The sequence below is a fragment of the Suncus etruscus genome, chromosome 5 (genome assembly GCF_024139225.1).
Source record: "Suncus etruscus isolate mSunEtr1 chromosome 5, mSunEtr1.pri.cur, whole genome shotgun sequence".
Lineage (NCBI taxonomy): Eukaryota > Metazoa > Chordata > Mammalia > Eulipotyphla > Soricidae > Suncus > Suncus etruscus.
The window spans coordinates 123,389,192-123,416,090 of NC_064852.1; the positions used below are offsets into that span (position 1 = coordinate 123,389,192).

General features: G+C 35.5%; 1 protein-coding gene across 1 annotated transcript in view; it reads left to right on the plus strand.

Annotated features, from left to right (window-relative positions):
• HECW2 (HECT, C2 and WW domain containing E3 ubiquitin protein ligase 2) overlaps positions 1-26,899 on the plus strand; it is a 445,024-nt gene that overhangs the window by 266,942 nt on the left and 151,183 nt on the right. Inside the window, exons 3-5 of the mRNA XM_049773167.1 lie at positions 7,687-7,794; positions 16,851-16,945; positions 22,052-22,127. Of these exons, the coding sequence (XP_049629124.1) occupies positions 7,687-7,794; positions 16,851-16,945; positions 22,052-22,127 (279 nt within the window). The remainder of the gene's footprint in view (positions 1-7,686; positions 7,795-16,850; positions 16,946-22,051; positions 22,128-26,899) is intronic.

The window sequence follows — 26,899 nt, forward strand, 5'->3', positions numbered from 1 at the left end:
TGAGAAAAATTAAAGTCCCCACCTTAATCTCTAAGTAGTGACAGATTTACATACTATATTTTATATATTCCTCATAGCTTCCAGAACTTGGTACTATTATTAACAAGTTACAAATAAAGAAACAGATCTATGCAGTTCCAAGACTTGCCCAAGGTCATAAAGCCAATACTTGGAAGCAATGAAATATAAGCTCAGATCAGCTGTATCTGATGCTCTTTTTTACAGACTACTAACAGCCTGGTAGCAGTGTGTCTCTCTCTTTTGCACCTATAATAAATGTTTCATCCCTAAAAACAAAGGCATCTGTCTGTGGGTGATTAGAGTGCCAACAGGATCCCATCACCAATGGTAAACCAAACACTTACTTTACATTTCATACTTATTTATTTTACATTTCTCGTGGGTTTTACTGAGTTACTAAAAGATGATGAATTGGAACTGTTTATTTTGAGTGACTAAAGATGTGTGGAACTTGAACCTTCCAGAGTTGTTTGGACAAAGAGAGGGCAGAAGACTGGGGTAGACTGAGAGAGTGAAATTGTAGATGTTGGTTTGACCTGGAGAAAGTGTAGAAGCAAATGAGTTACCTCACAGGGTTCCTGAATTGGAGTCTGAAATGGCTTCATGGGCTATTTCTCTCATGATGACTACGGTATTTATAGTTGCTGCAGCTCTGTCTACACCGAAAAGATGCAGCTAGAAGAAGGGTCATTTTGGGTTACACTCCAACACTGGGTGCTGCACTGGCATGCAGCTTCCTGCTGTGTCCTCCTTTGTCCTTTTGCATTGCACTCTGCACAAAGCAATCAGAATGATTCTTGTAAATGCAGACCCTGTCACTGTCCATCAAAAACTTTCCATTGTCCTTATACTGGAATTTGAGCTCTCTCTCTCTCTCTCTCTCTCTCTCTCTCTCTCTCTTTCTCTCTCTCTCTCTCTCTCTCTCTCTCTCTCTCTCTCTCTCTCTCTCAGTTCTAGATGTGTGGTGCAGTGTTAGGGAGTGCAGTTTCTGGAAGCAAGATTGTTAAAGGTAATTCCAAACTGTTAGGGGTGATTTCAGGATCGCTTCTGAATTTTTCCATGTTGTCACTTCCTTACAAGAACTCGTAATAGTACCAATCTCAAAGAATCATTAGAGGCATCCAGGAGGTAGGGAAGGCCAAATAGTAGACTAGCATCTGGCACATAGTAAACACAATGAAATGTTTATCTTCTTGTTATGGTGGATGATGTTTTGTTCTACTAGTTGACTTTGCTTGTTTCTCTGACCCATTCTCGCACTCTCTGCCTGATTCACTCTGCTTTGGTGGATCAGTTGGTTGGTTCCTTGGATCACGGCAGTCATGTTGTTCAATGGAGTCTGATAGCAGACTCAATAGTCTCTGCAATTTTCTTATTTTACCTTTCCCTGTGATAAATGTTCAGAACTCATTCAGGTTCCTGTTCAGTTGTTTTACTGACCACCTTCCACTGAATATTCTCCCAGCTTCTCTGTACTGGTTATTCACCTACATGGTGTTCAAGTTCAAGCTCCCTGACATTCCATTCTATCTTAATAGTTAACCTGACATATGCATTATTACGTAACTGTTTATTGAACACATAGCTACCACTATATCACTGTAACACATGTACCCACTATGCCAAAATCTCTACATGGACTGTGACTTTCACTTTCTCATTATAACTCATACTCTCTGCCCTTTGGAATATTGTCTGAGAGATAATGCTGTTCAGTGTTTGTTTAATTAATTTCATTAATTATAAATTGAATTAACTTAAATGAAATTTTCTTCCCTTTCATTTCTATCATTGAGTTTCTTTCTGTCTTTGAATTTTTAGCTCTTCGTTCTAACTCTTTAGCTTCTCACTACCTTGCCCAGAATTTTGGGCCTTGAATAAAAAATCATTTACTTTACAATTTCTCGTGAAATTTTTTTATCAGTAGGAAGTCTTGTTTTAAGTATCAGCTTTAGTACACAACGTAGAATTGAGGGAAGTTAATGTCATCGTTATGCACTGTTGATGAAAACAATATTGTAACTTATGCTAATATGTTTGTTAAGCTATACAAAATGGCAATAATTGACCTTTGGGTTTATGTTCTAATTATAAAAACTTAATGGAGAAAGGACAATAACAGGCAAAGTACAATGGGGGAAAAATAAGTACTGGAAAGTAGATATAATTAAAGAAAATTTGGAAATTTTTAAATTTCAACTTTTCCAGCTAATTCCTGCTGGTTATTTTTATTATGAAATTAGATAAGATTGTTGCAAATTGCACATTCTATTTTTACAATGTAATTTATTCTGTTTATATAATCATCAAGTAGAAATTTCTTGTTTGATACAACTTTAATAATAATTTCCTACTTATATTATTACCAAAGTTTACTATATCCTATACATATTGTAAAGCATTCAATGAGGAAATATTATAACTTAGAAGTTTTAGGACCTATAGAGACAGTGTAGAGACAACTGATTCTGATTCAAATCCAGCCCCGTGAAGACATCCTCTAGCACTAATTTATTTGTGTTCCAAATAAATTAGAAAGCATGTATAGCCTTTAATGCTTATAAATATTCTAAATTTTTTCTAGAGGGAATTTGATTAAACTGTGCCAGGCTTTTACCTGAAACTAATCATGTGATCTTAGGTCTATTACTTAGTTCTTTAGTTCATTGGTGACTATTAGTGTTACTTGTCAAGAATTTGAGAGACAGTATTGTGAGCTGGACACTTACCTTGAATATGGCTGACCTCCATTCCCTGAGCCCACCAGAAATGTTCTCTGAGCATAGATCCGGGAGTAAATCCAAAGAACCGCCAGGTATTAATCAAAATGCAAGGTATAGATAAATAAGTGTTGCATGTCCACCAGCATCCAGCAACTGTGTGATGGATTTTAAATTATTAGAAAAAAAATTTTTTTTGGTGTTTGGGACACACCTGACGGCTCTCAGGTATTACTCCTGGCTCTGTGCTCAGAAATTGCTCCTGGAGTCATGGGGGACCATACGGGATGCCGGAATTCCAACCATCTTGGTCCTGGGTTGGCCTCTTGCAAGGCAAACACCCTACTGCTGTGCTATCTCTCCAGTCCCAAAAATTCTTTCTATAAAGTTTGAAGTTCTATATAAACTGATCTTGTTAAATTATTCTAATATAGGTTACCATAGAATTTGCAATCTTCACCTTGTTTTTATTCTGAACAAGATAAGAGCTCTTTGGGACCGGAGAGATAGCATGGAGGTAAGGCATTTGCCTTTCATGCAGAAGGTCGTTGGTTCGAATCCTGGCATCTCATATGGTCCCCTGTGCCTGCCGGGGGTGATTTCTGAGCATAGAGCCTGGAGTAACTCCTGAGCACTGCCGGGTGTGACCCGAAAACCAAAAAAAAAAAAAAAAAAAAAAAGATAAAAGCTCTTTAAAATGATTAAGGAATACTTATTGGGTGTCAAGATTCTCTTTTATTTTATTATTTTAATAAGTTTTATTTCACTTTAATAAGATACTACTAATATTAGGTAGTGTTAAGTTAATTCAGACCAAGAGAAGAGACCAATATATAATTAACATTATAATATAATATAATATAATATAATATAATATAATATAATATAATATAATATAATATAATATAATATAATATAATATAATATAATATAATATAATATAATATAATCAAGAACCAAGATATAATCAGGAGAGGATACCAAATCATCTTTTATCCTAACTGAGCACACACTATGTGCCTAATACTCTCTAATCACTTGAGGTACATCTGTGACCATAAATGGCAACAGTCTCTGACTTTTTTTTTTTTTTTTTTGGTTTTTGGGCCACACCCGGTGATGCTCAGGGGTTACTCCTGGCTGTGCGCTCAGAAGTCGCTCCTGGCTTGGGGGACCATATGGGACACCGGGGGATCGAACCGTGGTCCACCCAAGGCTAGCGCAGGCAAGGCAGGCACCTTACCTCTAGCGCCACCGCCCGGCCCCCTGGTCTCTGACTTATTGATGCTCACATTGTAGAGAAGTATGAAGTGAAATATCCAAATTATGAATAGGTTATATAATGTCAATAAAGGTTATGGAGGAGCAACTGAACATACTAAGACAACCAAGAAAAATGGAGAGGGAGTTGCAATGTTACTTAGAATGGTTAGGGTAGGTTTCTTTGAAATGATTATGGGTAAGAAAAATAGTTTTATTATGTGTAATAAAAAGAAAGAAAGCATTCTTTTTGAGAAGAGAGTAAGCTAGGAAGAAATATGGGTGGAAATGAATGGGAGATGGAGGTGACAATTAGACAAAATGGGACCGACAGAGAGGAAATACAAAGAAAAAATTCTGACTCCACCTTTAAGTCTTATATGGCTCGGTGTTGAAGCAGTGTACTGCTGAAACTTAACTGTGCATAACTGTGTAAATCAGTGTCTTAATGTTGCATTTAAAAATACAGAAATATCTTCTATGGAAGAGAAGAACTTCCTTTAACCTCTGAACATTTTTATTTTATTTCTTTAATTTTAATGTTATTGAAACCATTGTGATTTACAAAGTCTTTCCTCATTGGGTTTCAGACATACAATGAATCAGGGCCAATATCACCACCTGTATCCACCTCCCACCACCAGTGTTTCCCGGGTGCATTCTATATAGCCAGCCTCTGAATTTCTGAGCAGGAGCCTGCAGACTAGACTAACAAAGACAGGTTAACAGGCGAAAAGAATACAGAATTTAGTCAATAAGAAAAATTTACATTTTTTATATGCGTGGGAGTCTTCATGGAAAAGAAATGAAAACCTCAAGTAGTGGGTTAAACTCAAGGGTTTATTTAACACTTAATAAAGGACAGTAAACTGTGGGAAAGTAGACGAAAGGAAGTTCAATCTTTTAGGGTTTGTGTATACAGGGGGTAAACTAATGGGAAATGTGGGTTATTTAGTAAGGCTGCATATAGAGTCAGAGACAGAGAGACAGAGGACAGGGGCAGAGAGGCAGAATCAAAGAGGAAGTCACCTTTACAAATGGAAATGTAGCACATTCTAGGCCATGTATTATCTCTGTGGCTTTTTCTGTGTTACAATATCTTTACTGTCATCTCTGGTACATCAAACTTTTCTGCATCTATTTGGAAAATGCCATTCAAATGATTCGAATGTTATAGTTAAAAGATGCATTCTTAACTAGTGTATCATGATATTATGATTGTAATTTATAAATGTGCCCAACACAATCTCACACACTTTTCTTCTATCCACAGAGGACTTAAGTGTAAGGCATTGAGCATTTGGAGAGATCAAAACTTATGCAAGGCTTCAAATCCTTAAAGAGTTTTGCTAGTGAGTTCTTAACCTCTTAGGAAGATTAGGTATGCCTTTAAGTCCCATGGTAAGAAGAACTGACCCTTCTGTGATATAGTTCAGATCTGAGACAGTATTAAATTTTTTCTCTTAGGCTGCTGTGGGTTTCCATAACCTGCCAACTACATGCTTGTAGAAAATTTACCAAATTTTAACAGTTTCTGAAAGCTGCATGCTTTGCCTAAGTTTGAAATGTTTTTTTTTTTTAATAAATACAAATCAGGTTTATTTGAGACTCACAATGTTAAAAACCAACTACAGTCACTTATAAGATATATTTTCACTATTTTTAGATTTTTTTTCACTTTCCTTTTATTTAAACAACTTTATTACATACATGATTGTGTTTGGGTCTCAGTCATGTAAAAAACACCACCCATCACCAGTGCAACATTCCCATCACCAATGTCCCAAATCTCCCTCCTCCCCACCCAACCCCTGCCTGTACTCTCGGCAGGCTTTCTATTTCCCTCGTACATTCTCATTATTAGGATAGTTCAAGACATAGTTATTTCTATAACTAAACTCATCCCTGTTTGTGGTGAGCTTCATGAGGTGAGCTGTAACTTCCAGCTCTTTTCTCTTTTGTGTCTGAAAATTATTATTGCAAAAATGTCTTTCTGAAAAGTTTTGATTCCAATTGTAGTTTAATATTGCTTTGCAAATTCCAGCTCTAAGACAGAGCATCTAACTTGGCAAGTGAAGCCCAAATAGAGCTAGGTCACTTTATAACACAATCTTAGATTATAGTTATATTTGTTTCCAAAGGATATTTAAAAGTGGTGCAGTTGTTTTGCAATTTTTGAAGGAAATGTAGGAAGGAATAGCTTTAAAGTTTTAAAGAGACAATTTGTGTCAATATTTTTTCTCTCTCTCTCTGACATAGTCTGTGATGCAATATTTATCTCATTAATTTCTCATCTTTCCTCAACTTTCCTGGATGACAGATTAGAGAGATCTTTGGGTTATTTATACTTGCTATCTCTAGGACCATATGAGGTTGGTATATAAATGTTACTATTTTAAAATCAAATCATGTTTAGATATGTTTGAAGTGTTTAGTCCTGTCTTCTATATATTTACTGAATATCTTAGAAATCTATCCACAGAACATTTTCTGAAATGCAAAACATTTCCTAAAATGCAAAATAAGAAACATCCATTATTTAGATAATTTTCACACAGATTCATTGAAAGGTATAAATTATAAGGAAGGCAGAGGGGAAAAGTAAAATCTATAAATGCATTCTTTTAGTTTCTGCAGAATTAGAAAATGAATTATTCTTTTAAAGTACTCTATATTGTAGAGGAATCTAATTAATTTGACTTTTACAAATTAAAAAAGAGAAAAATATCCTGGATCCAGGCAATAAAAGTAATTCGTAACACTGAAATAGTTCTAACTAGGACCATTTGTTTATTACTTTTGATGATTGTGGAACTCTCCTTCCCCCCAATAATGAATTCTAGGTGGGAAAAATATTTTTAGGCAATAGTGAAGCAAAGGAGTGATGGATGTTATTGTAACTCTTTCAGATATTGACTTCACATAAATCTCCCAAACACACCTCAACCATGAGAGATGGGGAGCCTTAATTATTATAAAGGCACAGTGAACACAAATTATTCTCCTTTGCTATCCTTCAGTACTTTATGAATTAATCATTAGCTTTTTTTGCACATCACTGTACCTTATGCCACTTTTCCACCACAATGTCAACTTATGGCAGAAAGTGGTATTTTTAGGCTTGAAGTGCATATATAATCTGAATATTTAGCTAGTATTTAGCATTTTCTAGGTGCTAAAATTCATGAAGTTTAGAAGATGTCACTTTTATTTATTTATTTTGCTGTCGCTGTTACTATTCTTACAATCATTCTTTCAAGTAAAAGCCAAATAAAATACACTCTTTCCTAGTACAGACTCAAAGTCTACTGTCTTTGGCCTCTTGTAAATGATTGTTCGATGATCTGGTGACCTGGTTAGTGTCTCTTACACAGGGCTTCTGGCAAAGCTGTGATGTGTGTTGCTTCAGTTACATAGTTTAGTGTCCTTTAATTGGGAAGTAGAGAACTGCAGTTAGTAATAGTGTTTATAAATATCTCCCACCTCTCCCTTTGCCTGTTTTTCAAAGTATATTTATTTATAGCTTTACATTTTTTAATGTTTTAGTTTTTCAACTAATATTTAAGTAAAACATTTTTAATTTAGATTTCATATAAAGTTGAAGTTTTTTAAAAATATATTTAATCTATGGAAGGGCAAAGAGTTTACCAACTGAGATGAAAAGTATTTATTTGTTTCATTTCAGATGAAAATTCTCCAGCCAACTTCTGGGATTCTAAAAACAGGGGTGTGACTGGAACACAAAAAGGACAGATTGTATGGAGAATTGAGCCTGGGCCCTATTTCATGGAACGTAAGTAAATGTGAAATAGGTTTGTTATTGAAAATCCCATAAATATGAAGAGATTTTTGGAGACTTTTATGAAAGTTATTTTTCAGAATTTTGGCCAAGCTTGTTATTTTTATGTCATGTAGATTTAAATCTGTTGATCGTTTATTGTTTTGAATAGCATTCATTAGGGAAAGTTCATAAATTCTAAAAAAAAATACATCTATATTTGTAGTTATGTATGTACTTTATATATTTATATATTAAATGCACATACATGCAGATATGTGTATGTGATGTGCATTTGTGTCTATATTTATAGTGATATTTAATTATTAATTTTAGGGAGTAGAAATATTTAAGACTTGGCCGAAGCAGTGGTGCAGTAGTAGGGTGTTTGCCTTGGTCCCCCAAGCCAGGAGCAATTTTGAACACATAGCCAGGAGTAACCCCTGAGTGTCACCGGGCATAGCCCCAAATCACCCCCCAAAAAAAAGAAAAAAAGAAAAAAGAGAAATATTTAACACTTAAAATAATCTAAGACTTTTATCTTCTTTTAGAATACTTAACAGCTATTTTTACAGCAGCAGAATAACTTTACATACTGATCTTTACAAATGTAAATAAGATACGTGATGTTGGGGACATAAGGTCACTGCAGAGTTGAATTAAGTTAACTGCAAATAATTATTACCCAATAGATCAACTATTATATTAATTAGTAAATATAAGTGCTTACATATTATAGTACATGCTTAACAGAAATATCTCATCCTTTTTAATTTTGGACAGAAAGAATGTATTTGTTACTAATCTAATTGGGAACATAATACATAAGTGCAACATTGAGAGCTAAATAAACATATACCAATAAATATATCCTGTATATGTAGTATATAAAGCTCTTTGAGATATTTCTGAGTTACTTAACTCTGTCTATTAAAGTTCTCTATATGCAAGAGATTTAGTATAAGAGAATGTCTGTATACCAGTAATAATATGATTACCAATTATATGTAGGTACTAGTAGCACTTACTAAATTCAAAATTAAGTAGGATTCAGTTAAAGGAAAACTTCCTAAATATATCTTTATTGGTACATAGAAGATGTCTTTGATATAAAAAGTCAATTTGAAACATTCACATCTATTTCTTTGAGTTATTATTAGATAAGTCAGATAGCACTAATGGCATCAACTAATTTCTCTCACCCATTATTGGGTCCACTTTAGTTCTGATTATGCTATATTATAAACATTTTGCCAAATTTTATAACTTCAAATGAATTGCAGCCTTAATGAGAAAATTTATCAGTGACTTTAAATTAGAGAAAGCAGATAAATGTATAATAATCTTACTGGATATAATAGCACAATAGGAAAGAATCTGGAAGGAGATTTCCCAAATTGTGAGCAATAGTGGCTTCTGAAATGTGAGATCAGGAGTGATTTTTCTTGTCTATTTCTATAGACAAGTGACCTATGCTTTGCTATGCAAGGACTGAGAAAAATAAGTGCCTGAGTGAGAGGGGATAGTATGTCAATAGGTTTTCTTATAAGGCAATTCTTCCTTAGAAGGTTCTGAGATCTAAAAGCCTGATTGAACTGGGCAGTGTTTTCTGATGAACTTCCAAGAAAAGTTTATTTCTCTTGTTCTCTCCCAATTCTCCAGACACCTGGAATGGTGGTCTCTACTTGTGCTGACAGATTCCTATCTTGGAGCACCTGAGAGATTGGTTTCTAAGCTACTATAATTTGGAAGATTATGTGTGAAAAGAAACTATTTACAGAGGATACCTCCTTCTGTGATTAATATTTTCTCTCCCAACAAAAGTATTAGAGATTTGTGGGGCTGGGCGGTGGCGCTAGAGGTAAGGTGTCTGCCTTGCCTGCGCTAGCCTTGGTTCGATCCCCCGGCGTCACATATGGTCCCCCAATCCAGGAGCGACTTCTGAGCGCATAGCCAGGAGTAACCCCTGAGCATATTAGATGAATATATATCATCTAATATATATATTAGAGATTTGTAGATTTGTGTATCCGGGCTGATTAGACTCAATAACACCTCTGTCTTGGCAAGCATTTTTCTTTTTACATTATTCACTAGAATTCAATAGAATTGAATTAATTTAGATTAGGGAAAGTTCACAAATTCTGAAAAATACATATACTATTTGTAGTTATGTATATACTTTTATATATTTATATATTTATATATTAAATGTATTTAAATTAATTTAATATAATTGGCTCATTTAATAGAAATAGCATTTCTTGCCCCTTTATCAAAAATTAATTGATTGGATAACTGGAGCACATTCTATGAATACTCAAGTCTATTCCACTGATCTGAGGGTCTGTCTTTATTTCAATACTAAGCTGTTTTAATGATTATCACTTTGTAATACAATTTAAAGTTTGGGAAAATGATGCCTACTAACTCCTTTCTCCAAAGGTCGCTCTAACTATTCGTGGATGTTTATTGTTCCAAATGAATTTAAGGAGTGTTTGATTCACATTTTTGAAGAATGTCATGGGTATCTTTAGAGGGATTATATCTGTACAATGTTTTGGGGAGTATTGCCATTTTAATTATGTTAATCCTGCCAATCCATGAGCAGGGTATGTGTCTCCATTTCCTTGTGTCCTCTTATTTTTTGAAGCAGGGTTTTTAGTTTTCTTTGTATAGGTCCTTCACATATTTAGTTAAGTTGACTCCAAGATATTTGAGTTTGTGTAACTATGAATGCTGTTGTCCTGCGTTGTCTCCCCATTGACACACTTGTAGCATGGCTTTTACTGTATGTCCTGGTGGGGTACATGGACTAGGAGATGCGTGCCACGCTCCTCCCTGCTTCTCTATTTCCTGGCCTGTGAACCTTGCTGGTATTAAGTTCGCTGGGGTCTTCCTCAGCAGTTTCCCACAGAGATTAGAAAGCCAAAAATGGAGGGATGCAGAAGCTTTATAAAGGCACCAGGCAGGAGATGGTACCATTTTGTGGGCTGGGACTGCCTACCTGGCTGGTGAACCTTGATGGGATTAAATTGATTAAGTTCCTCAGCAGTCTCTGGCAGGGATCATGTAGCTCTAATTTGGGATTTCAATCTTAATTTGTTACTCATGAAATTGGGGATATAAAAGTGGAAACATTCGATTACATTTGCTGAATGAGAAACCTGGTTTAAGTTAAATACAAGACAGAAAATAGGAATTGTAACAGTATTTAACTTTATAGTAGTTTATTTTCATTCATCAGGATGAGACCTTAACAACACATATCCTAACCTTTTGTTAGTATGGTTTCAGTGTGAAATCTCTCTGTGATAATCATGTCAGTACTTAAAAGTATAGTTCATGCCTTAGACACCTTTTTCATTTGTTCATTGGTTGGTTTGTTTTCTTGGAAGTACCCAGCAGTGCTTAGGGCTTGTTTCTCCTGTCTCTCAGTTCAGGAGTGATTTCTGGTAGTGCTTAAGGGACTAGATGTTGTGCTGAGGATCAATCCAGATTGGTCCTGTGCAAAGAAAATGTTTTATCCACTGCACTATCTCTCTAGCCCCAACATCACTTTTAAAATTTGGCTAAAACTTGGTTGTGGGAATATTGCACTGGTGAAGGAGGTTGTCCTTTTTTTTTTTTTTTTATAAATGAAACCCAAAACTACAAACATGTTTGTAATCATGATACTTAAATAAAGATATTAATTTTAAAAGTAACAAAGAATAAATAAAATTGGCTAAAAAAATAATCTCACTCATTTTTGAGATATAGGGAAAATAAAAGACAGTGTGGGGATGATATCTAGAGACAATAGAGATGAGGATTAGGAGGACCAGTCCATGGTAGGAAATTTGCCAAAAAGGGCAGAGAGTACAGTGACAGTAGAGCAGGGTCTACTATGAAAGGGACATGCATGGCACCCCTTCACTTGCAATAGCGCAAACCACAATGTCAAAAAAGAAAAAAGAGAGAATGAGAAAACAAGAGAGAAGTAAAATGCCTGCCTAGAAGTTAAAACAGATGTAGAAAACTTTGTAACATTAAAAATGTTATACATGAGGCCTGGAGAGATAGCACAGTGGCGTTTGCCTTGCAAGCCGCCAATCCAGGACCAAAGGTGATTGGTTAGAATCCTGGTGTCCTATATGGTCCCCCGTGCCTGCCAGGAGCTATTTCTGAGCAGACAGCCAGGAGTAACCCCTGAGCACTGCCGGGTGTGACCCAAAATCCAAAAAAAAAAAAAAAAAAAAAAGTTATACATGAAACTCTGGAGCAGATGGCCTTGAACTTAAAGCAACAAACATACAAACAAACAAAAACAAGAAAAGGGACCTGGAGGTAATCTAAAAGAAAAAAAATTGCCTAGCATGCACCCAATCCTGGTTTCTTTACCAGCATCATGTAGTTTCTTAAAAATTGTCTGGAGTGATACTGGGCTGGAGTGATAGTACAGTGGGTATAGCTCTGACCTTGCATGTGACTTATCCAGATTTGATCCCCAGCATTCCGTATGCCCCCCGAGCATTGCCAGGAGCGATTCCTAATTTCAGAGCCAAAAGTAATCCCGGAGTACCACCAGATGTAATCCAAAAACCAAAAATGCTTGCTACAGTCCTACCATACCTTTACCTCCAATGAGATGATCTGGAAATACCCAGTTTGGCAAAGTACCAATAACATTGCACCCTTGGGCCTTTGCATTAAACAAGTGTCCTCTGCAGCCAAGAATTGCCAAGAATTGCCAAGAATTGCTGATGGGTTCCCTGCAATCCCTGCACTCTGACTACTTGGGAGACTCACCCAAAAATGGAAAGGGGGAAAGATGAGGCAGCTTTTATATTTTTCACCTCTGATCTTGGAAACTTGTGGTATTTCAAAACTTTGCTTTCATCTTCAAAAAGAAAAAAAAAATGCCTGTAGCTCATCAGAAGTTGAGACACAGTAAAATTCTAAAAATTGCCATTTCTACATTCACAGGCAAATCTGGATTTAAGCTCAACTTTAGCTCTTTCAGAGCATCAAAACTGGACTTTGTGTGCCTCCATAAACCCCATAGGAGGCAGATGACCTGACTTACATTATGAAATGTATTTGAAGAACAAGTAGTGTTTGATTTTAGTTTGCCAGTATTGGAAATGAGGATTCATTTCACCTGAACATGATGTCATAGTTGTGTCATCATGGTCTCTGAAACGGAGTGGGTCAGCTGTGCAGTATGTATTCTTGTTTTGCAGTGTCAGATGTTTCTAAGCTTGCACTGGAATTCTAGAAAGTTTGCTTTCACCTCTATAATCTTTCATAAACTATGGTTATTCTTCGATTTATTTGCATGTTTTTCTTCCTCCATTCCTTTCACTCATCTTTCACCCTGACCCTAAACTATAAGGAAGTCTTTATTAAGTGCTCACTTTTTGTGCCAGGCACTGTTCCAAGGACCCGCTAAATATTGGAGTAGTGAAGGAGCTTGGATATAATCCTTGCAATGTATTGAACTGCTTTGTGCTGATTCGGGATAGTTATAGAACAATTATACTGTTATAAATTAGAGGTTTTTTAAAAATATATATCTTATTTGTCTGAGCCTTGAACTAAACAGATTAGAAAACTGAACATTGGGGTCGGAGAGATAGCATGGAGGTAGGGCGTTTGCCTTGCATGCAAATGGATGGTGGTTTGAATCTCAGCATCCCATATGGTCCCCAGAGCCTGCTAGGAGCGATTTCTGAGCGCAGAGCGAGGAGTAATCCCTGAACATTGCCAGGTGTAGTCTCCCCCTAAAAAAACTCACCCCCCCAAAAAAAAAGAGAAAACTGAACATTGGAGGTATATGTGATTGTCTCTATGACTTTAATTTATGACTGACACTTTACAAAGTGTGATGCCTGCCCCAAACCACCTTGAGGGGTGGCTTCTCATTAGGGGGGGAGAAGATTAAGATGCAAGTGGCCACACCCTCTTATTTTAATATACAAACCCCTAATCTAAGTTTTTCCTTGCCATCTCCTCATGACATTACAAAGCTCCTTTTGGTCTTTGGATGAGAAGTTTGGGATCCATTTCGTTTTCTTCTAGTTGATGTCTTCTCTCTACATTAGTATTGTCTTTGAATTTCATGAGTTACTGAGCTGTAGCAGAAAAGGAAAGACCATCTATTTCAGGCTTCATTAGTCTTTGTTAAAGAGAAGACAACTTGTGGTAACATAAAGAACAAGTGAACATTTCACTGGATTTGTGGGAAAATTTTTCTGGAAGCATGAGAATTACAATGTATTTACTTCTTCACAGTTTGTGACATCTGAATAAAAGAGCCTCTGAATAGGATAGCATGAAGGGGATAATAAAAATATGGAATAATGTGGCATGATCATTTCTAGAATAGATTAGTCTATTTGATTGTTTTTATTATTCTATTTTAATAAAATGTCATAAGGGCATTCCTATTACAATCATTTTTATGGTTCAAAGTTTCTAGAAACTTGGAGTCCAGGAATCCAGAATTTCTAAAATGGAATAAACTATTAACTACTGAATCTTGTGAATTGAAGTGAATCTTGTAGCTTTTTAAGGTGACAGACAATATCTTTGTCTTTGACGCAAACCCCCCTTTTTTCCAGACAGTAGTTGATAGAACCATTTTTTCAGAGAATGTATGAAATAAGATCTTCATTTGATACCTAGAATTAAGTACCTGAGTTCAGACTGCTTTTCAAGAATAGGTTTTGAATTAATGTTTGAGGATTGTGTTGTCAAAAATATACAAAAGGTGAAATTAATTATATCCCTAATTTCACACCCAAGCATCTTGTCTAAATTACCCTCCATGAAGGCAGCTACTTTTAAGAAATTTTATGTCATCTGTTTGGAAATATTTTCTTCATATTAAAATGACAGAAATATAATCCTTAAATAGATAATAGAATGATTGCTGCATAATAAGGTATCACTTCACTCCTATGAGAATATTATTATGCAAATCATAAGAAGGAATGTATTGAAGAGAATATGGATAGAAGAGAACCCTTGTACACACATGCTGGTAGACATGTAGATTATATGATTATTTAAATGTAGATTAACTATTCATACTATATCAAAAGCAATATGGAAAGTCCTTAAAAAAGAAAAATAGGTGCCGGAGAGATAGCATGGAGGTAAGGCGTTTGCCTTTCATGCAGGAGGTCATCGGTTCAAATCCCGGCGCCCCACATGGTCCCCCGTGCCTGCCAGGAGCAATTTCTGAGCCAGGAATAACCCCTGAGCACTGCCGGGTGTGACCCAAAAACCAAAAAAAAAAAAAAAAAAAAAAAAAAAGGAAAAATAGAAACCCTTTATGGACTGGTTATCCTAAGTCTTTTTGGGTGTTTACTCCCATAAAACAAAGAAACTAGCTTGAAGAAATACATATATGCCCATGTTTTTTACAGCATTATCTAAAACAAATAAGAACTGGAAACCATCTGAGTGTCCATATATAAACAAGCGTATAAAGAAGATGTGGGATATTAATACAATAGAATGCATTAATATTAGAATAAATATTTAAAAAGGTTAAATCCTGTCACTTGCCACACTATGGAGGAACTTACAGGGTCACATGCCTGGTGAAATGAGAGTGAGTGACAGAAAAAGAAATACTGCATTGTTTCAGTTGTATGTGCTATAAAGAGAAGACAAACAGATGAATAAAAGAGAACAGAAATACACATCTAGACTGTAGGACCTGCTATGGGTTATCTGAAAAGAAGAAGGAATGAATCTGGGGAAATTTGGACAAGTAGACAAATGTATAGAGGTTGGAATTACATGGTGAAATTAATGTAGTATATACCCATATTGACTTTCAATGATGTCCAACTGTGACTTAAATAATGGTATAATATAGTATTACTTCAATTACAAGTAAAAAGAAAATTGCTTTCAAAAAGAGTTTAACTAAAAAGGTAAACCAAAAAAAAAAAGATATGTCATTAATCCATTACAGAAGCCCTTTTGCTTAGGAACAACAAATTTAAGTTCTTAAACATTATTCAACATACCTCCGACCCAGTTTACCACCTATCTCTCTACAGCCCAAAGTGACATTTGTTGTGGTGCTGACATTGACCTGCTGCTGCTCTGAAACATCTTCAATAAATAAGTTCAAATTAGAAAATAAAGTCACTCCTAAGTTTCGTAAGCATTTAAAATAGAGGTTGCCAAATTTTTGTTTCAGTAGCTCTAATAAGTGTTATTGTTTTGAAGATTATTGAATGGGTCCATATCTTCATAATTTCTGACAACCTTCAGTTTTTCAGAAGTTATTTAGACAGAGAGAAAGGAAGGAAGGAAGATTCTTTCTTCTACAGCAGTGACTCAAGAGAACATATGGGGTTCTGGAGATGGAACCCAGATCCGTTGTGTGCAAGGCAAACCCTACTCACTGTACTCTTTACTGTGTAGGTGAGGAGTGAGGACTTTGAAACTAGACAAATAGGGTATAAGTTTTATTGGCCATTTCTTGTTTGTTCTTTGGGAAATCTCAGGACCAAATCTTTTTTCCTTTTTCTGGGTTCAGAAAAATGCATTATCTGTGCTCAGGACTTACTAATTGCTCCCTGCTCAGAAGATTTAGGGGACCATATGTAGTGCCAGCACCTGAATGCTGAGGTGGTAGCTTGCAAGGCAAGTAATCTTTGTACTGACTTTCTGTCCCACCATGAAATCTTTAATAAAAGAACAAGAATTTATGTTTTCCATGACACTAATTATGGGGAATAACAGCATGAACAGATGCATTGTGTCTGAATGGTTTTCATAGAGCACCTCCATAAGTGCTGGCTGGTTTTTATTCTCATCAGCACATTGTCTATAATTTATGTGTTGTTTTTGCACATTGCCTTTCTAATATATTTGAGATATTCTTAGAAAGCATCAGAGAAGCTTATAGTACCAAGCAAGAATTGATATGGGACATTGTCTCTAATTTGAAAAAAAAAAAAAAAAAAGGAATTATTCAGAGTCCTGAGTTTTCAGGAGGTGGATTTAGTCAGGATTTTTTCTCAATTTCAGTATTTGACATGTTGTTTTTCTCCCTTTCGCAGCTGAAATAAAAATCTGTTTTAAATACTATCACGGCATCAGTGGAGCTCTTCGAGCTACAACCCCTTGCATCACGGTGAAGAACCCTGCTGTGATGGTGAGTGCCCTCACTTCTAGCTCCCTAAAAGGGCCAGGGGAGTAATTGGGATTTTTTGCCTGTGCAGCCTTGATGGTGTTATAGGAACAGTGAAAAAGCAAGATCATGCAGTTTAGGTTTTGAGAAAGGCAAGAACTTACAAGTCTGCCTATCTGAATTCATAATACCAATAGTGGGAAAATGTGATTTAACTTATAAGAACCCTGTATATAGTTAATTCTCCAGGAGAACACACTTATGAAGAAAATCGGGTTTGTTTTATTTCTAATTTACTCTAGGTAATTTAGGTGGTAAGAATCCACATTGGGTCATACTTGAATTTAATCAACAAAAATTCATTGAGTTAAAGAGAGAAAAATAGCAACTTGAAGTAATAATTCTTCCTGCTAACAATTTAGGATGATTTTTACCCCTAATATAATATGAGATGTGAAACACAAATATGCTGATCTTGCTGAAGGTATTAGTATGAATGGTTATTGGCTCTGAATTGGGGTATTATTTCCCAGATAAACACATGTATTTTCAGGTAGGTATGATCACTAGGTGAATCTGGTGACTTCCCTAGATTCTCTTTAGAAGAAAAGTTTCTAATTTACTTTCGAAGGGAGTCCTTTTCTTTCTTTATATTTCTCTGCGGTTAGCTTTTATTATTTTGTTAGTTCTTTTCATGCATTTGTCTAGTTCTAGAGTCTAATAGTCTCACAAGATGTTTTCCATTCTATATGGGAGGTTAGATAGAAATGGTTTCAACAGATTCAATCTTAAATATACAAAAAAACAATCTAAGTTTTTCTTTTAGCCATTAGTGGAAATCAGTTCATGAAACTAAGAAACAAGAACATTGGCTCCCTCTGTGTACAATCTTCAGAACATTGTGTGTGAAAGTGTATGTGTGACATTTATAAATGCGTGCCTTTATTGGAAAAGACAAGTGGCCAGGTTGACTCCCTGAATTCAAAAAATAGATGAAAATACCATTTCAAAAATTTCCAGACCCTCCAATATTATATCAAGCAGGTTTATTTTCCTTTTCATTTATATATTCAAGTACATATATGTTCATTGAGTGACTGTCAAGTATCCAGCATTGTAGGCATTACCTGGGATGAACTAATGAGAGAGTCATTGCTTTCATTGATCTTCCATTGATCTTTAAATATTTCAATCTTTCATTGATCCCATTGAAAAGGGATTAATTGTGTGAAAATTTTGGGGTGGGAAGTGAAGTGGAGCAACATACTATGTAGGGTTAATCCTAACCAGGATTTATCCTTATCAGTCATAGGAGGCTCTCAAAAGAAGACCTGTTTGCAGAATGAATGGGATGAAGGATTTGGGAAGTTACATAAGTGAAGAGTGACTAGGGAAGGAAGAGTATTTTAGGAGGAGAGAACAATAATTACAAAATATTCAACATCTGAGTTGTTTATAATTGACCTTCCACAAGAATAAATATAGTGCAGAATTCATAAGAACAAACTATATATAATACTTATATATATTATATATCATATCTCAAATATGATATATAATATGACCTATTTATATATAGTAATAAGCAAAAAGCAAGCATTGACATATTGACATATTTTGACTATAATATAGTTATTAACATACATAGTAACTAGAAAACTAGAAATGTGAGGCTGTTTATAATAAAAACTGAAAATTTTGGGAATCAAATTTCACTAAACTTGAGCAATTTTAATATCCAACTGTGGAAGTTTATATTTTAGTGACCTTGAACTCATTCCATTTATTTTTTTCATTGTGATAATGCTGTCAAAACAAGGAGATATTTGTGAGGTGGTTCATTTGCTCCAGATGGGTTTTAAAGCTTTATTTTAAAAGCTTCATTGATACAACTCTGGCACTGAGATTGGAATATTTTGGTTTGAAGGCTGACAACTTGGTGGTCAACAAGCTTCTAACCAAACTGGCAACAATTTGGTTCATATCTAAAACAGAGAGACTATGTCAGATGGATTTAGGATTCTGGGGAGAACCAGAACCTATAACAGTATGCTAGTCACCATAGTATGTGACAGACATTTAATTGTTCTGATTAGGGGTAGGAGAGTTAAAGACTCCACAGTTTAGTGCAAAGAGCAGAGCTGAAAGAAGTAGTTGAGAAACTCTTTAAGGAAGGAAAGAAGCTGCCTTCTTTATTATATGGTCTCCTTTTTCATATCTCCTTGAGTCAGGCGTTTTAAAAAAATGATCTCGTTGTTCACTTGTACATTGACGTCATGGTCATTTATCAGAGTACACAGTGATTTGTCTTTCGGACACTTGGGACAGGAAATCCCTTCAGCCTCAGGGACAAATTTAGGCTGTGATCATTCAGGACCATGCATTGTTTCAACATTCGGCTGACAATGTTGTTTCTGGGGTTTCCTGGAATGACTACAGAGTGGGTTTATTTTAAAACCTCTCTAAACATCGAGTACCTATGTTTTTATTATCATTGATGCTCCTGTATCTAGTGGTAATGTTTGATGTTTTTTGGATTTGTGGTAATGCGTGATAGCATTGAATTCTTTTGAGTATTTTTTTCAACTGAGTTTCTGTCACAGTTGTTGACAAGGACACTGAACTTTGTAAGAATGATTTTCTATTGATCTTTTGTCGGTGAATTACATTTAAAAAAATGAGAATTCAAGGTTATTTTTTTCCTCTCTTTTTACTACTTGTTTTGTTTTTGTTCCACAGTTGGAAGTGCTCAGGAGCTCTTCATGTTCAGGAAACAATTCCTGGAAGTACTTGAGGTCCATACACAGTGCCAGAGATCTAGCTAGGGTCAGCCACATGCAAGGCAGTGTCTTCATCCCTACTCTCTTCATCTCAGCTCTCTCACAGGCCCTTATTTCTAATCTTTTAAATAGATTTTATACAAGACAGGTTATACAATTTTTTCAGTTTCACTTAAGTCATTTGGTCAAATCCCTGTAGGTGTAAGAGTCATCATGTGTCACTGGCCTACCCTCTGGAAGGTGAAGTATGACATGTCAGATGCCTGCCTCTACCTAGGGCATTGAGAGGAAGGATGCTTACTGTCTTTTGCATGTCAGTAAAAATGACCTTTAATGTCAACATTCTATAATTCAGTGGTACATGTGGTGAAAGCAAGACCAGATAGTGATTAGTGATTGGTTGTATGTCTAGTTTGCTGCTGTTGCTTCTCTAGTTAACCTGGAAATAATGTGTCAGAAGGATACAACACAATATAATAACCCATATATAGTTATTGAGTGCTAGTCCACTGTCATCAGGGTTTGGAGCTATGAATGGAACAAACTAAGGAAATAATCAGAAAGTTATTTGGTGTGAAGCAAGACTGACTTGACCATGATGTGGGAAGTAGAAAGTTTACAATTCAAAATTCTAATGAAATTTATTTTGAAACTCCCTAACTTTGATTTTCTTCTGATGTATTATTTTTAAAGAAATATAAAGAATACTGCAAAGATAGATGGGTTTAATTTTGGCTTCATAATTAAAATATGGATTAAAATTAATTTCCTAATTATTCAAAATACTTTGGCTTCAATTCTGTTTTTCATAGTGTTGTACTTTTCCCAAATGTACCATGAATAGAGCAATAACTCTACACAAATTAGGAAAAGCCTAAATCTGTGATGCGATCTGTTAATATATAATTACAAGTGAAATATCAGTTATATTGAAGGTTTTGTAATAATAATATTATTATTATTATTAGTTTAGTCAACACTACTGGTGCTCAGGGAACATTCCTGGCTTGGGTCTTGTGCTAACTCCTTGCGGTGTTTGGGGAATAGTGTGGTGTTGGGAGTCATGTATATGTTTCAACATGTTGAGTTATTTCTCTGTCCCTTCCTTACAGATTTTATGAGAACCTTTATAATACTTAATAGGTACAATAGCAAAATCTTACTAGTGCTAATTGTAAAAGCATATGTCATGTACCTGCATCACAATAAACAGGAACTTATAAGGGCAATGTGTTACCCACATGGTTACCTAGAAATACTTGGCAAAGAAGATAAATCTGTGTACAAAGATATATCTGATATCAATAAGTGTTTAATTTGTCTTGATTTTTCTAGTAGGCTCAAAGGTATTTAGTATTTGTTTTTTAACTTAAGAGAATGTTCTAATATAATAAAAATAGTGTAACATATAAATCAACTGTATTTTTTTGTTTTCTTTCATATTTGGTGCTATTTCTAGTTATGAATGGGATGATGATAGACAGACAGGTATATAGAGAAATAGATAGATAGATAGATAGATAGATATAGTGCTGTCTATTGAGCCAGATAGATGCATACATACATACATACAGTGCTATCTACTGAAACCAGGGTTTCCACATGCATACACTTCAGCCCTTTCACCTATGTTCCTGGCCCTCACTGTATTCTTTTTTTTTTTTTTTGGTTTTTGGGCCACACCCGCCAGTGTTCAGGGGTCACTCCTGGCTGTCTGCTCAGAAATAGCTCCTGGCAGGCACGGGGGACCATATGGGACACCGGGATTCGAACCAACCACCTTTGGTCCTGGATCAGCTGCTTGCAAGGCAAACGCCGCTGTGCTATCTCTCCGGGCCCCCTCAACTGTATTCTTACCAACAATATTGAATAATATAGAATATAAAATACAGAAGAATATAGAATAAATTTCTTATCCCAGGAAGTTTAGAATACCTTTATTTTGGGCTAAAGATAAAATTAGGCATGATCCTTTCTGTGTATTGAGTATATACATTTGTATCTCAATTACAAGATATAAATATACACATAGATATTTACCTATTAGAAATGTCATCCTATTGGGATGGGGAAATAGTAAAGCAGGTAGAGCACTCCCCTTGCACACAGCTTACCTGGGTTTAGTCCCCAGCACTCCATATAGTCCCTTATCTTGCCAGGAGTGATCTCTGGATGCAGAGCAAGGAGTAAGCCCTGAGCATTATCAGGTCAGGTTCAAAAGCAAAAATAATAATAATAATAATAATAATAATAATAATAATAAAAAATAATACATTTGAAAATAAATTTGTCTCCTTATAAATGTTGAGTAGCTTTATACTACCTTCAGGAATATATTTTGTTCCTGCAGATGGGTGCAGAAGGCATGGAAGGAGGTGCTTCAGGAAACCAGCATTCTCGGAAGCTCGTGAGCTTTACGCTGTCAGGTAGGGATCCTTCTAATATAAAGTCCAGTTCTTTGCAACTTCACAGGCATAAATTGTCACTTCTTTCACAAAGTGTCATATATTCTACATATGCTCTTTGACATGGGTTTTGTTCGGTGCTGCTTTGGGTAATACTTCGGAAAGCTCAAGGAAATCCCTTACTGTTATGACATTTAGATTGTTGATATAAATTCAGAAAGTAAATAATAAAATAAATAAATAAAATAAAGTAAATAAAAAGTGATAAATAGACTTCCTGTATAAAGTTGCTTAAAATATATTATGTGAGGCCAAAGAGATAGCATAGAGGTAAGGCATTTGCCTTGCATGCAGAAGGTTGGTGATTCGAATCCCGGCATCCTATATGGTCCCCCAAGCCTGCCAGGAGCGATTTCTGAGCATAGAGCCAGGAGTAACCCCTGAGTGCTGCCGGGTGTGACCCAAACCCCCCCCAAATAAATAAAAATTAAAAAATATTATGTAACAAGTGTCAATCCCATAGTGGGGCTTTGATTTTTGAAAACATGTTATACTTATCTCATCTAGATAAAATGTGGAGAGTAGGAGAAAGCCAAGAGAGAATTTTGGTTTCTGTAGGGATATGCACTTAAAAATTGGAAAAAAAAAAAAAGTGGAAGAGGGCAATTAAAAAATGTTTGAGGGGCCGAACAGATAGCATGGAGGCTAGGCGTTTGCTTTTCATGCAGAAGGTCATTAGTTCGATGGAGATTAGGCGTTTGCTTTTCATGCAGAAAGTCATTGGTTCAAATCCCGGCATCCCATATGGTCCCCCGAGCTTGCCAGGAACCATTTCTGAGCTTGGAGCCTGAGCACTGCCGGGTGTGACCCAAAAACCGAAAAAAAAAAAATTGTTTGAGACAATAAAACATTCTAATTGATTGTATTTTTAGAATATAATAAGGGCATTGATCTAGAGGGGATAAGCAGTGACTCATTTGTGAATGGTAAGATTAATTTAGTTCTAACCAGCAGTGTTTATAAGGAAGAGGAAATATTGTTTATTATTTAAAAATTTTAAGTATATTTAATTCAAGGGGAATTTCTGCATAAACATCAGTTTATATAAACTGAAGTATTTCTACAGAATATTGTATTACCTATGTATGTGTGTACTTTGTTGGAAAGTTAAATGCACTTTAGAATTAAGTCCCAGCAAAATTGAAACACCATTATAGTTATAGGGAAAGTAATAATTTTTACAGAATTAAAATATAGGTTCTCAAATTTTCACAGATTAAAAATGCTATAAATTATATGAAAATTGTATGCAATAACTTAACTCTTGCAATTAAAAATTCCAAATATATGGGGCCAGAGAGATAGCATGGAGGTAAGGTGTTTGCCTCTCATGCAGAAGGTCATCGGTTTGAATCCCAGTACTCCATATGGTCCCCTGAGCCTGCCAGGAGTGATTTCTGAACATAGAGTCAGGAGTAACCCCTGAGCGCTGCTGGATGTGACCCAGAAACAAACAAACAAACAAAAATCCAAATATAGGGGCCGAAGAGATAGCATGGAGGTAGGGCATTTGCCTTGCATACAGAAGGTCGGTGATTTGAATCCCAGCATCCCATATGGTCCCCCGAGTCTGCCAGGAGCGATTTCTGAGCATAGAGCCAGGAGTAACCCCTGAGCACTGCTGGGTGTGATTCCCCCCACCAAAAAATAAAACAAACAAACAAATATATTAGGATAAAAAATTAAAAATTGTGACATAATATATCAAACTATTCTGTATAATGTATATTTTATTTAAATGTGAATTATACTAACATCAACTAAAGAAGCTATAATGGGGGGTTGTGTGAAATTTTGTCTTATGAAATGTTTTCCAAGCTAGATAGGTAGCAAGAAAAAATTCCGCTTGCTTGATAATGGCATCATCTATAGTCAAGGGCAGCATTTGTCAGGAGAGACAGATAGTTGAGATGGAATACTTATTTATGAGTCTGATAACTGAAGGTAGTTGAAACAGTAATTTGTTAAGGGTGGAAAGAAAGAATTATTTGATAAACTGAGCAAAAGTTTGAAAATTTTTTGTATTTGTGAATAAAAATTACTGCCTTAAGTTTAAAGACTTAAAGTGTGATGAATGCTTATAGTTAGAAATTCAGGGGCCAGAGTGGTGGTGTTGGTGGTAAGGCATGTGCCTTGCAAGTGCTAACCTAGGACTGAACTTCGATTACGAGGGGTCCCATAAGATCCCCCAAGTCAGGAATGATTTCTGAGCACCTAGCCAAGGAGAAACCCCCAAGTGTCACCTGGTGTGGCCCAAAAACCAAAAAAAAAAAAGGAAAGAAAGAAAAGAAAGAGAGAAAGAAAGAAAGAAAGAAAGAAAGAAAGAAAGAAAGAAAGAAAGAAAGAAAGAAAGAAAGAAAGAAAGAAAGAAAGAAGGGAGGGAGGGAGAGAAGAAAGAAAGAAAGAGGGAGGGAGGGAAGGAGAGAGAGAGAAAGAAAGAAAGAAAGAAAGAAACAAAGAAAGACAGAAACAAAGAAAGAAAGAAAGAAAGACAGAAAGAAAGAAAGACAGAAAGAACGCAAGAAAGAAAGAAAGAGAGGGAGAAAAAGAGAGGGAGAGAGAAAGAAAGAGAGAAAGAAGAAAAAAAGAAAGAAAGAAAGAAAGAAAAGAAAGAAAGAGAGAGAAAGAAGGAAGAGAGAAAGAGAGAGAAAGAAAGAAAGAAAGAAAGAAGGAAGGAAGGAAGGAAAGAAAGAAAGAGAGAGAGAAAGAAAGAAGGAAAGAAAGAAAAGAGAAAGAAAGAAGGAAAGAAGGAAGGAAAGAAGGAAGGAAGGAAGAAATTCAGAATTCCAGGGACAGAGAAAGGCAGTACTGTAGGTAAGGCACTTGCTTGCTTTGCACACAGCCAACCTAGGTTCAATCCCCAGCATCACATAGTGCCCCGATTCCTAGAAGTGATCACTGAGCACAGAGCTAGGAGTAATCCCCAAGCATCACTGGATGTGGCACCAAAACGAAGCAAACAATTTAGAACATTTTTACTGGAATTAATTCCTGAATTAACCAACCTCCAGAGAGGTTGACCTCACCGAGGTTGACCTCACCAAGATTGAGAAGCATTTTTTATGCTTTTAAGTGGTCAATATTATTATTAAAATTACACATATGTACTAATTTTTATTAGAGTGGATGTTAATTATCTCACCATAGGGAAATATGTCTGAAAGTTGAAGGTCCCAGGATATTTTCCTTAAAAAGTAGGAAATATACTTCTTCCCTAAATATAGTTTCTTTTCATACTCAACTTCTATACATGAAGTGGCTAGTTGTGTAACATCTGTTTTATTTTCTATCATATAGACTGATATCTGTAAGATGATGTACAGAAATGACTAATAAATGATGCTTTTAATTAAGCAAGGTAGTTTTACTGAAAATTGTTTGGAAACATGTGAGGAGGTAGAAACTGAGAAAAATGGTGTTTCAATAAAAATATTAATTTAAAAAAGATTAAAAAAAAAAAGAGTACCATGGGTAAAAAAAGAGTGGAAATAGGGGAGCAAAGAAATAGACCAGTGTGATATGCCTTCAAGGGAGAACATGGATTTGAAGAACCCTAAGAATGATTGAAGCCTACAAGTATTTCAAAGTATTAAAGTATTTTAATATTTTTAAAGTATTAAAGCAGCCTGCAATGGTAATTCTAAAAATCAGTCTAGTTGGACCCGGAGTGATAGCATAGCAGTAGAGTGTTTGCCTTGTATGTGGCCGACCCTGGACGGATCTGTGTTCGATCCTAGGCATCTCATATGGTCCTGCAAGCCTGCCAGGAACAAATTCTGAGCACAGATTCAGGAGTAATCCCTGAGCACCACAGGGTGTGGCCCAGAAATGAAAAAAATATCAGCCTAGTTGTTGGGTATTGATTTGGGAGATAATTGTTACCAGAGGTTTAAGCACTATAATAGTTGCCTACAGATGTTTTGCTTTTAATTTTCTATGGATCAGCAGGATCCAAAAACTAAATTAAAATTGTGTTTGTTAATACAATTCAAATAAGACTTTAAAATATTTAACCTGTTATATCTTTAGAGTTTTGAGCCTTGATATATTACATAGCAAAGGAATGAACAATAAAAATAGAAAGGTAAAAGAGAAGCTAGAACAAAAATGAGTTGGATAAAGGAAGTTGAATTATTGAGCTACACATAATCTGTTGTCTTTTATACTTGTTAATGAATATTTTTATAGTTACTCATTGTGAAAAAGCTTAGTTTCCAGCTCTTTTATCACAGAGTCTTAATGTTCCAGTAGTGCTTTTTAATAAAATGAATTTCTGACATGAACATTTAGCTCTGTCAAACTTGTGACAGCCCTATTATTGTACAAGTTACTCATTACTGAAAAAATTATTTGTTCGAAAGTAGTTTTTTTTAAATGTCAGTTTACATTCTACTGTGTTTTAATCCAACGTGAACATAAAGAAGGCAAGACAATGGAAACTGACTTTTTCTTTTAGAGCTATTTCATTCTAAAATAAATCCAATGGAAAACAGGTAGATTTATTAAGTCAATGGTAAAACGCCGAGTGAATAAATAATTGATGACGTATAGGCTTTATGAAATGCCAGGATTGGGAGCTAGAAGACTAATGAGAATGTGGCAGCTTCTCTGAAGTGTCCGGTCAGTTTTTTACTCATCTTTTCTGTTTGCCATTGATTTTCATATCAAAGGTCTTATTATATTCCATGCAGTGTTCTTCACATAAGGTCTTCTTGGTTGAATTTTTCAATCCT